At 33.4% G+C, this 10553-nt stretch overlaps 1 protein-coding gene across 8 annotated transcripts; it reads left to right on the top strand.

The window, feature by feature from the left end:
- Positions 1-3067: 3067 nt before the first annotated feature.
- On the top strand, positions 3068-6063 carry LOC127148535 (uncharacterized). 8 transcript variants are annotated; one of them, XM_051082594.1, is made up of 7 exons: positions 3068-3317; positions 3683-3878; positions 4564-4649; positions 5238-5308; positions 5583-5643; positions 5788-5893; positions 5982-6063. In XM_051082594.1, exons 2-6 carry the CDS (start codon positions 3829-3831, stop codon positions 5808-5810), a joined length of 291 nt encoding a protein of 96 aa, XP_050938551.1. In that variant the 5' UTR covers positions 3068-3317; positions 3683-3828; the 3' UTR covers positions 5811-5893; positions 5982-6063. The 8 variants fall into 8 exon arrangements, 2 of the variants coding, with proteins under 2 accessions (XP_050938551.1, XP_050938550.1); XR_007819573.1 differs by lacking the exon at positions 5238-5308; XM_051082593.1 differs by lacking the exon at positions 5583-5643.
- Positions 6064-10553: the final 4490 nt, after the last annotated feature.

Here is a 10553-nt window from a genome sequence, read left to right as displayed (position 1 = left end):
TTACCTATGAAGGAAAACATTAAGAGACATGTTGCAGCGGAATATTTAGAATCATGCTTTACTCTATATGAATCTAAACGATTTAGAAATTAACATGCATATGCTATGCGGTGGACCTAAGCGAAGAGCATAAGAGGTAAATGATGAACTTATCTTTTATAGTTCTGAACTTTTTCTTCGATCCAAGACTTCTTCTTTGCCTGAATTCACGAGCAAGGACAACCAGTAAGTTGACCTACTAATCTCAGGACCAAGAACGGAGTTGTGGGACTCAATTTTGTGAAGTAAATCTTAAAGAGAAAGGAAGGTGGTGTATCGTTTAAGTGATTTTTCCAGGAAAACATCATCCTTTCTCATTCTGCAATGAGAAGTTTTCATATGAAATTTACACGCAAATTGCATGCAAATTATTATTTCATATAAACTCAACACCTAATTAATGAAATTAGTGGCTTCAAATTCACAATAATCTGCCACATTGCCCATTAACTTTTAATTAACTAAGTAATTAGTCAAAGGGGCAATTTAGTCATTTGACCAATTAAGTCAAAGTCAAACTTTGATTTTTCATAGTCAAAAGTCAATTTTTTGACTTTTTACTATTTTTCCCGTCTTGACTAATTCTAACTTCCCGAGTATGAATCCACATTCATTTTTCTATAATTCAAATCATATTTGAATATAAATCAGGTCAAAGTTTTGTTTCTCAAATTTAAAAGTCAACAAGTTGACTTTTACAACTTTGACTGTTTTAAAACTTTCCAAGCTTCTAAATATGAATCTATATTCATATTTATTTAAATCATATTTAAACACAAAGCTTAAAGTTTATATCTACCAACTTATATCATACATATTTTTCGGTTTCACTCTCTTTTCTTAATTCGAACAATTCGAGTTACTTCAACATATTATTCTTAGTTGAATCCATATGAGCTAGTGGGGAACCTAATGGACCTATAGATCATGGGCTCCAACGATTTGAGATTAACTAGCTAAGCTCTTTTAGACCAAGCTTAATCAACATTCATTAACTAAAGAGTCATTCCACTAAAGACTCTTAGTTGAATTCCGCTCACTATAGATATATTTCTGTCCACCTGATATAAACATGATGAATAAGTTGATCCTTCACAGGTTGTTCATAATCTTGGTTGGGTCAAATACCGTTTTACCCCCAAGACTACATCTTGCTCCTTAAGACCCACTGATCCACTATTGAACAATTGGTTTAAGGTCCAACCTATAAACCTGAATCCTTCTCGGACCAATGAGAAGGTGGGGCCCCTTGTTCAAGATTTGGATTCAGTTCTTAAAGGAAAAACCTATCTACTATCCCAGAAATGGGTAGGAGTGAATTCGGTTTTGCACCCTAGCTATCCACTCGGTCTTATCCCTGAAATTGGAGGCTTATTAGGCCAGCGATGTTGAGCTGCCCTCACTTATGCAGATCTAAGGATATTATCGAATCAACAGAAGTTCATAGTTAGCTCAGAATTAAGATCAAGTTATCTAGGCCATCATAATTGAAATAGTCAGTTTATAGTTTACAGTGTTATAACTAAAAGTGACTATTTCGTGGTTTCAGTCTTATGCAAACCATTTACATAGGACGTCCCCACTCCCATGTCTCTACATGAACGATTCAGAATTACATCGTTTGTACTACTTTCGGAGCGGGCCACATCCACAGTGTTTTTGCAGAATAAGGCGCTCAACCTTATTCATACACTATAGACTATTTGGGCTATTAACTCGAACTTAATCCATGTTTATGTCTCTACATAAAGTTCAAGTATATCGACAAACTTAGTAAAATAGTCTCGGGACCTTAACTTATTTGTTTTAAGATTATAGCATTCAATAATAAATTTTATTGAATCAAATAACAAAGTACGAGTTTTAGGACACAAATTCCAACAACATGGTTGTTTAGATTTGGTTACAGGATCGTTTAGATTTGACTACCCCAAATCTAAACCATTTTTTTTTCAAATTTGGTATACGATCGTTTAAATTTTGTTAAACGAAAATTTTTAAGATTCTTTTGGTACACGATCGTTTAGATTTTTTTACACGATAGTTTATTTTTCCAAGATTTTTTATACACGGTTGTTTAGATTTGGCTCGATGATTTTTTTCAAGTTTTTTTATACACGATTTTATAGATTTGGTTACCCTGATCTAAACGAGATAAAAAATGAGAGGAAAAGAAGAAAGACGATGGAATGAAATCGCAGTGAAAAAAAAGAGGAAATAAAGAAAGAGGATAAAAAAAATCGCAGAGAGGGGAAGAAAAACGAAAGGGCAAATCTAGAATATTTAAAAAAATGGCTAACTTTATGTGTTTTATTATATGAGCTGTAAATATTTCAGTAGTTTGTTATATTTATGAAAACTTACCTTATTAGTACGTTTATTATTATTATTATTATTATTATTATTATTATTATTATTATTATTATTTTATATTATAATTTTTTTTCTTTTCATTAGTGGTGGCGGCGACATTGCCGCTACCACCCTTCTATCATCTTCCTTTAATTTTTCTCATTTTATTTATTTACTTATTTAATTTATTTTATTATTAGATTTTTTAAATTTATTATTATTATTCTTACATTTATTATTTTTATTTTATTTTATAAATTTTTTTCTTTTCCGCCACCACCTTCTATCTTTTTTTTCACTTTTATTAATTTACTTATTTAGTTTCTTTTACTACTTATAATTTTTTTAGTTTACTATTATTATTATTATATTTTTATGGTGGCGACCACTTAGCAACCACCCTCTGTTTTCTTTTTCTTTTTTTTTTCTTCTCTTAATTTTATTCATTTATTATTTTTTCCTTCTTCTTTCACTAGAAGAAATTTGACCTTTAATGTCAGGTGGAAAAAGTAAAAACGAAAACCGACATTAAACATCCTCTTTTTGAAAAGCGACATTAAAGCTCATTTTTATTTTTTTTATTTTTTTTCAATTTTTTAATTTTGTAAAAAATCAATGGTTTCTCTCTCTTACTTTACTCTTTTCTCTCCAAGCCACACAATCCCTCTCAATTTCTTTCCTTCTCCTCAATCTCATCTCATTTTCTTCCCTCTCTTCTCTAAATAGCCACCACCGCCACCACCATCACTAGAAGAAATCTCTTGTATCCAACCCATACCCAGTCGTCATATAACCAACCACCATCGTCCCTCGTGCCCAACTCGTACCTTGTCGTCGTCGAACAGTCCGTCGACCTCCGTTGTGCTCGTCACCACCATCGAACATAAATGGCGAGTCAAGATTTTCGGAGTTTTGGTAAATATAATGTACTTACAAGGCACTCAACTTTCTTTTTTATCTTTTTTTTTTTTAGTCTGAAGTTTCCATCACTTTGTTTCTTGTTGCTTATAATGGAAGGATTGTTGTTTTTTTGCATTTTCTCTTGGATTCTATATCTATTAATTTTTGGCATTATTCTTGATGGTCGTTTGAAATGAAAAACTGAAGATATCATTTCTCATATCATTTAGTTTTTTTGTTGCAAGGAATGATGAAAGGAGAAATTTGTTTAACCAAGTGAAATTCCCTAAAATGTTTATTCTTAGTTTATCCTTGTGCTTTTTTAGTCTTATGAACTAAGGAAGTAATGAATTTCTGTTGTTGTGCATTATGTTTGTCGATAAATTTGCAGCTCAAAAAGTCCAACACTTTTAGGGTTAAATGTGGGACGTGGAATTCGTGTGAAGTTAAAGGCTTTGAAGGCAAAATAGGGATGGAGATTTCTTCCATTCAATCAAGTTTTTGATACAATGTTACACGAGTTTTGCCATAATCTTCATGGTCCTCACAATGCCAATCTCTACAAGCTTTGAGATGAGCTTTGAAAGGTGTATCATTTATGTTTGTTTTGTTTTCCTAGTCCAATATGATTTTGTAATAAATATCTAAAAAAGACACAAAGATTCATATTCATGTGTTGTCATAGGATCATGGTACACTTATTTGCAACCTTTCATTTATTAGCCTTTGATAAGTGATGATGCATTTGATTGATTAAACTCTTTGCCATGGTTTGCCACCTGAAAAATTTGTTAGTAATTTATTGTATTGCTTGGTAGATGATAGTTCATTGTTATAAATCCTAAATCTCTAATTCAACTGATGAGCATTACGAATTGTCTAATTTTATTAGATTGTTGTTCTTTATACAGTAAGCGTATGAGAACTGAATGTGGCATCATGCCATTAATTTCAGCAGCCACACACAAATGCAGAGTGAATTAATATAGTTTTTCTCTTCACGTGAAGTTTTAGACTTCAAGCTTTTGCTAATGGAGATGGTTATTCATAGATTTTAACAAACCTAGCCATTTTGCACCAAGCTAAATAAGCAAGCCATTTCAATAAATTTTTAACTTTTTTGTTACACCAGTAAGAAGAAATCTTTCAATTTTTTGAGTTTACATTGTGTATGTAGATTCTTTTTTATAGTGTTGAAGTGGTGCTGATTTTCATTTTTTGTGAGTATTTTCTTTTTCCTCGTTTGGAGATTTAATGCTTTAATTGTTGTAGGAATGTAGGAAGGAAGTTGCATTACGTCATAGAGAGGTATTTGCAACATCAAATACGTAACATTTATGATCGTGAACATAAGGAAGGTTAGCTCTCACCATTGAAATAATTAGTGCATTGAAGTTGCTAAGATGCCATATTTTTTTGCAACTTTTATCAATGGATGAAACTATAAAGATCCTGAAAACTCCTTAGTAAGTAACATCATCTCTCAACACTCCTTGTAAAATCGGTGTATGCATTCTTGAAATAATTTAGATTGTGTTGAGAAATGATGGATGATTAATAATGTAAACAAGTTCTTTGGATTCAAAAGCATGTATTCATCAATGTTTGACATTCAAGAGAATTGCGGACTCTGCTATATGTGATATTTGCTGAAATAGCATTCTTCAAGTAGACAGCCTGATGCTAAAGCTTAAGCTCATAACGACTTAGTTTAAGATAAAAGGATTGGACATGACACGTAACATAGCTGAGACTTGAGATTGTTCATATTATCTTTGCGTTTAATTTTAACTTTTTAGAATATTTTCTTTTGGGAGAGTATGTCTTCTCTTTACGTCTAGTTTTAGGAATGTTGCATTTCTTTCGCAGCAATGAGTAATGGTTTATTAATTGATGATGATGTTGGATATTGATTCTGCCCGTTTTTCCTCCCTTAATTATTGCAGTTTTTCTTCGCATATTTTCTTGTCCAAAGATCACCATTTGTGCATCCAATTGCAGTTCTTCAGCTCATTTGGTTTGTGTAGATTTTGGTTTCCATTAATATTTTAATTCTGCATTGCTAAATACAATATATCACTCTATTCATAAAAATATTGGAATAACTTATCAAGAAAGCTATGTTTTCCTCTCCCTTTCTCATGTCCAATTGTTGATAACCTTGGCTTTTTCCTTTTCATTTTCATGTTTTGTAGCTATTTACCCAAGGCATACTGGAAATGTTTTTCATGTAATAGCTAATAGGATGCCATATTTATTATTTATTCACAAAGTTCATTTGTTGTTTGCAGTCTGTTGCCACATTTTTCAGTCAGGTTATGGTAGCAATAGGAGAAAATACCGTGGGCTCTGGTGTGGTGTTTTTTTTTTTAAGATTTAATAAAAAAAATCTTTGTGATAATGTGGTTTGCTTTGACCTTTTTTTTTTTTCAAATAAGCTGGATTCTGTTTTTTACATTTTTATTTTGTTTGTGATATGTGTACTGAATTATGCAGGTTTTGGTTGCGAGGACTTGTAATGGTATATTTGTATATATTTTTTACTTTAGTAGAGGTAGCTTGACATTGAGTTTAGGGAATCTGCTAATGAATAGAGACGGAGGTAATGGAATTTTCTAAAGTTAATATATTTCTTGTACTACTTGTTAGAATTCTAAAGATTAAATGGTTTATTTTGATATTGTTTGTAGAATGATTGAAGTCATATCGGGTTGAAAGCTAAGCAACTGTGTAGATAACCAGACGACCGTTGAAGGTTGAAGCACTAGAAGAAATCTAGTCTTTAATGTCGGGTGAAAAAAGTGAAAAATGGGCTTTAATGTCGTTTTTCAAAAGGCGGATGTTTAATGTCGGTTTTAAACCGACATTAAAGATAGAGCTTTAATGTCGGTTTAAAACCGACATTAAACACCCTGCTTTTTTTGAACTGACATTAAAGCCCATTTTTATTTTATTTTTATTTTTTAATTTTGTAAAAATTCAACTTTCTCTCTCTTACTTTACTCTTTTCTCAAACCCTCCTACACACTATTTTTCATCTTTCTCAAATTTCTTTCACCCTTCTCAATCATCTTTCTCAAATTTCTTTCACCCTTCTCAATCTCATCACTTTCTTCCCTCTCTTCTTCGACAGCTACCGCCACCACCACCAGCATACATCAGATTCTTCCATCCCTGTCGTCGTCGTCAGTTTCTTCCATCCCTTTTTGAATATGTAATGTGTTTGTTTGTGTTTCTTTTGCTTTGGATCTATTTGTCGTCTGCATCCCTAACCTCTTTTTAATGGGAAAACTGAAGTGCTCACAAACCAAGAGATTTGGGACGATCTTGCACAAAAACCCTTCAGGCCCTCTTTACCTCCAGGCCCCCGTGGCCTGCCGCTGGTCGGTTACCTTCCATTTTTATCCCCCAATCTCCACCACACATTCGCGGATTTGGCCAAAATCTACGGCCCAATTTTCAAGCTCCGCCTCGGAACTAAGCTCTGCTTCGTTCTCACCTCCTCTTTCTCCGTCAATGAAGTCCTCCGCCACCCTGAAACTGTCTTCGATAACCGAGATGCCACCGTCAGCGCTCGTCTCTACACCTACGGGGGATCTGATATCGTGTTCAGCCAAAACGAAGGCGATTGGAAGAAGCTGAGGAAAATCTTCACCCGAAAAATGCTTAGCAAAGCAAATCTTGATGCATCGTATCCTTTCCGAAGCCGAGAAATGAGAAAAATAATTAAAGGCGTGTTGGAATCGGCGGGAACCCCAATTGATATAGGGAAATTGGGTTTCTTTGCGACAGTGAAATCGGTTATGGCAATGACGTGGGGCGGCTCAGGAGGACTGATCGGAGTGGATGGGACTGATTTGGAAGCTAAGTTCAGGGAAGTGGTGGATGAACTGATGGTGTTGCTTGGAACTCCAAATCTGTCGGATCTTTTTCTGGTGTTGGGTTGTTTAGATTTGCAGGGAATAGCGAGGAAGATGAAGAGGGTGAGTAATCATTGCGATAAGATTTTGAATTCTGCCATTGAAGAACAGAAGAAGAAGGGAAGAAATGGTTTGGAAAACAAAGGGTTTCTAGAGTTTCTGTTGGAGGTTATGGAGGGTGAGGATAATTCAGAGTCCATTACAGAGAATCAAATCAAGGCCTTGCAAATGGTATGCTTTCTCAATTACTTATCATTTCATTGCCATTCGAATATGCTCTTTTACCCTCAAATGATTATAATAATCATGCTTTCAAAAAACTTCTAATCATGCTTTCTAACATAAATAAGGAAGATCGGTCCTGTGTATTTTAGTTACCGATAATGTGTATTTTGCTTGCAGGGTGGTCAGATTACGTAGAATGCGTGAAGTGAATCAAGAAGTTGTCCTCCTATCTTTATGGTTAAAGACATTAACTTCTAAAGTTATTGTATTTAGGTATTGTAGACGAAAATTTCATGAGCTAGCTCAACCTTATTTTTTGCACTTTTTAACTGGAAGGGTGCATCTAATTCTTTTACTCTTAAAAGCAACTGCCTTCTGGATCGACTGAGTCTAATTAATTTATTACTTTTTCTATAAACTAGTCAGATTTATTTTCATTCTTTTTGGTTGAGAACCAAACAGGCTGCTCATAGGCTAAAGATTTTATTTGGATTAGCTGGTTTTGAAGGTACTGAACTTCATGGAAATTAAATCTTACCCAAGTTCAACTTCTTGATGTGAGTGATTTCCTAATAACATGTTTATTGTATGAATAATTTAATTAAGACCCTTAGTTTCCCCTTCTGCATGCTGATTATTATTTGATTTTGTTATGTATAGGCCTTGGAACTTTTCAAGAAACAACAAGTTTATTTTCTTATTTCTACAGATGTGGCTGCTCGGGTGCGAACTCTTTTTGATTTTGTTTCTTGTCTTGTAGATACAATATAGTTGAGAAAAAATCAGGTACATTAATTTTACTGATATGTTTTTGTGGAAATTTATCTATGGTTGAAATGTTGTGTAGGGACTGAATATTGAACTTATGTATTGGACTATAGAGTTGAACCTTTTGCTTTGCTTAGGATTTGATGGAAAAAACTATCGTGCTTGCTTTGGCCACTGGACAAAAGAGATTTAGTGTAACTTTATGCAAGTTTGTTGAGAAATATGCTGAAATATTGGCAAGTCAAGGACAGCTAACAATGGCACTAGAATATGTTAAGTTATTGGGATCTGAAGAATTGACGCATGAACTTGTGATCTTAAGAGATCGAATTTCCCTCTCTACAGAGTCTGGTTAGTGATCTGTCATCAAAGCGTTGGTTATTTGATCATAGAATATCATGTTTGGTGATAGAAGCTGTAAAAGTAGTTCTGCCTCTGTTCTTCATTACTGTTCTGATTATACATGACCAAAATAGACTGAAGGATAATGTTTGATTCTTTGATAATAATTTGATTTTAGAAAGGTTAAATCACTATTGTTATATTCATAATCACTCTTATAACATCTTTGTAATCATTTAACATCCTTTTTTCGTAGTGATTTTAATTCATTTGAAGAGGTCAATATATATGCGGGTTTATGATTTGGATACAGTGCAGGAGTAAATGTTAGATAAACCTAAAATTTATTACTCATTATTGTTCTTATAGATAGAGAGGCAAAATATGAGTTTAGTACTCATTACGTCTAGTTTTAGGAATGTTGCATTTCTTTCACAGCAATGAGTAGTGGTTTATTAGTTGATGATGATGTTGGATATTGATTCTGCCCGTTTTTCCTCCCTTAATTATTGCAGTTTTTCATTTTGTGAAAGTGGTGGGAAATTGTCAAATTGTCAAATTGTCAAATTGCTTTCATGCAAGTGGTGGGAAAGATCCATGCCAAATTAACAGTAATCCTTATATGATAGGTTTTGGTATTGTAGAGATAATATTTTCCCAAATTAAAGACTTCGATCAACTTTGGTGGCTCTCCATTGTTGCTTCTGTTATGTCTTTTACTTACTCAACTATTGGACTTGGCCTTGGAGTTGCTCAAATTACTGGTAAATCCCATTAAACACATGGATCATAGTATAATATTTAAAACCTTTTTAATGCGATTTTAAGATGAAGATTGTGACTGTACTGTTCTTGTTTTTATTGTAATTTGTTTTAGCAAATGGAAAAATTGGAGGGAGCTTGACTGGAATTATCATAGGAACTGTCACTCAAACACAAAAAGTATGGAGGAGCTTCCAAGCTCTTGGAGACATTGCTTTTGCCTACTCATACTCGATTATCCTCATTGAAATTCAGGTACGAATCTTGGAAAAAATCGATGTCCTTTTCCTTTTCCTTTTCCTTTTTTCTTCATTTTTCAATTTGATTGATGGAGGTATGTTATGTTTTGTGGAACAGGACACTCTAAAATCTCCACCTTCAGAGGCTAAGACAATGAAGAAGGCAACTCTAGTGAGTGTGTCGGTGACAACGCTTTTTTATATGTTGTGTGGCGCTGCTGGCTGCATTCGGGGACATGGCACCGGGAAACCTACTCACTGGGTTCGGGTTCTATATATAAATACAATATTAAGATTTCATTTTGTGTATGCAAATGTAAAAGACAAATATTAAAGTTTCTAAATAATATTAATTTTATTGATTTGTTGGCTTGAGAAAAAATATTTATTTACACGGATCGACTGTCAATTTATAAAAAATGGAAAATAATGCAGCAATTAAATAAAAATAAATTTGTAAAAATGGATCCAAAAACAAGGCTTTAATGTCGTTTTTAAACTGACATTATTGGGGATCTATAATGTCGGTTATAAACCGACATTGTTGGCCTCTTTAATGTCGGTTTTAAACCGACATCAAAGCCCAACTGACATTAAAAGGCTTCAATAACACTATGAAAGATGTCGGTTGAAAACCGACATTAAAGGCCTTTAATGTCGGTTTAAAAGCGACATTAAAGATGCCTTTAATGTCGCTTTTAAACCGACATTAAAGCCCAACCGACATTAAAGGCCTTTAATAACGCTCGCAAAGATGTCGGTCGCCAAGTGACATTAAAGGCCTTTAATGTCGGTTTTAAACCGACATTAAAGGCCAGATTTCTTGTAGTGAAGACTGAGAAGACATTTAGGATTTCTTATTTAAATCTTGTATTAGGATCTTTTTTCATGTACTGTTGTAGAATGTATATATAAATACAATATTAAGATTTCATTTTGTGTATGCAAATGTAAAAGAAAAATATTAAAGTTTCTAAAATAATTTTAATTTTATTGATTTGTTGGC

The sequence above is a fragment of the Cucumis melo genome, chromosome 3 (genome assembly GCF_025177605.1).
Source record: "Cucumis melo cultivar AY chromosome 3, USDA_Cmelo_AY_1.0, whole genome shotgun sequence".
Taxonomy (NCBI): Eukaryota; Viridiplantae; Streptophyta; class Magnoliopsida; order Cucurbitales; family Cucurbitaceae; genus Cucumis; species Cucumis melo.
The sequence above is the reverse complement of the archived record's forward strand: the minus strand, read 5'-3'. Positions and strand labels throughout refer to the sequence as shown.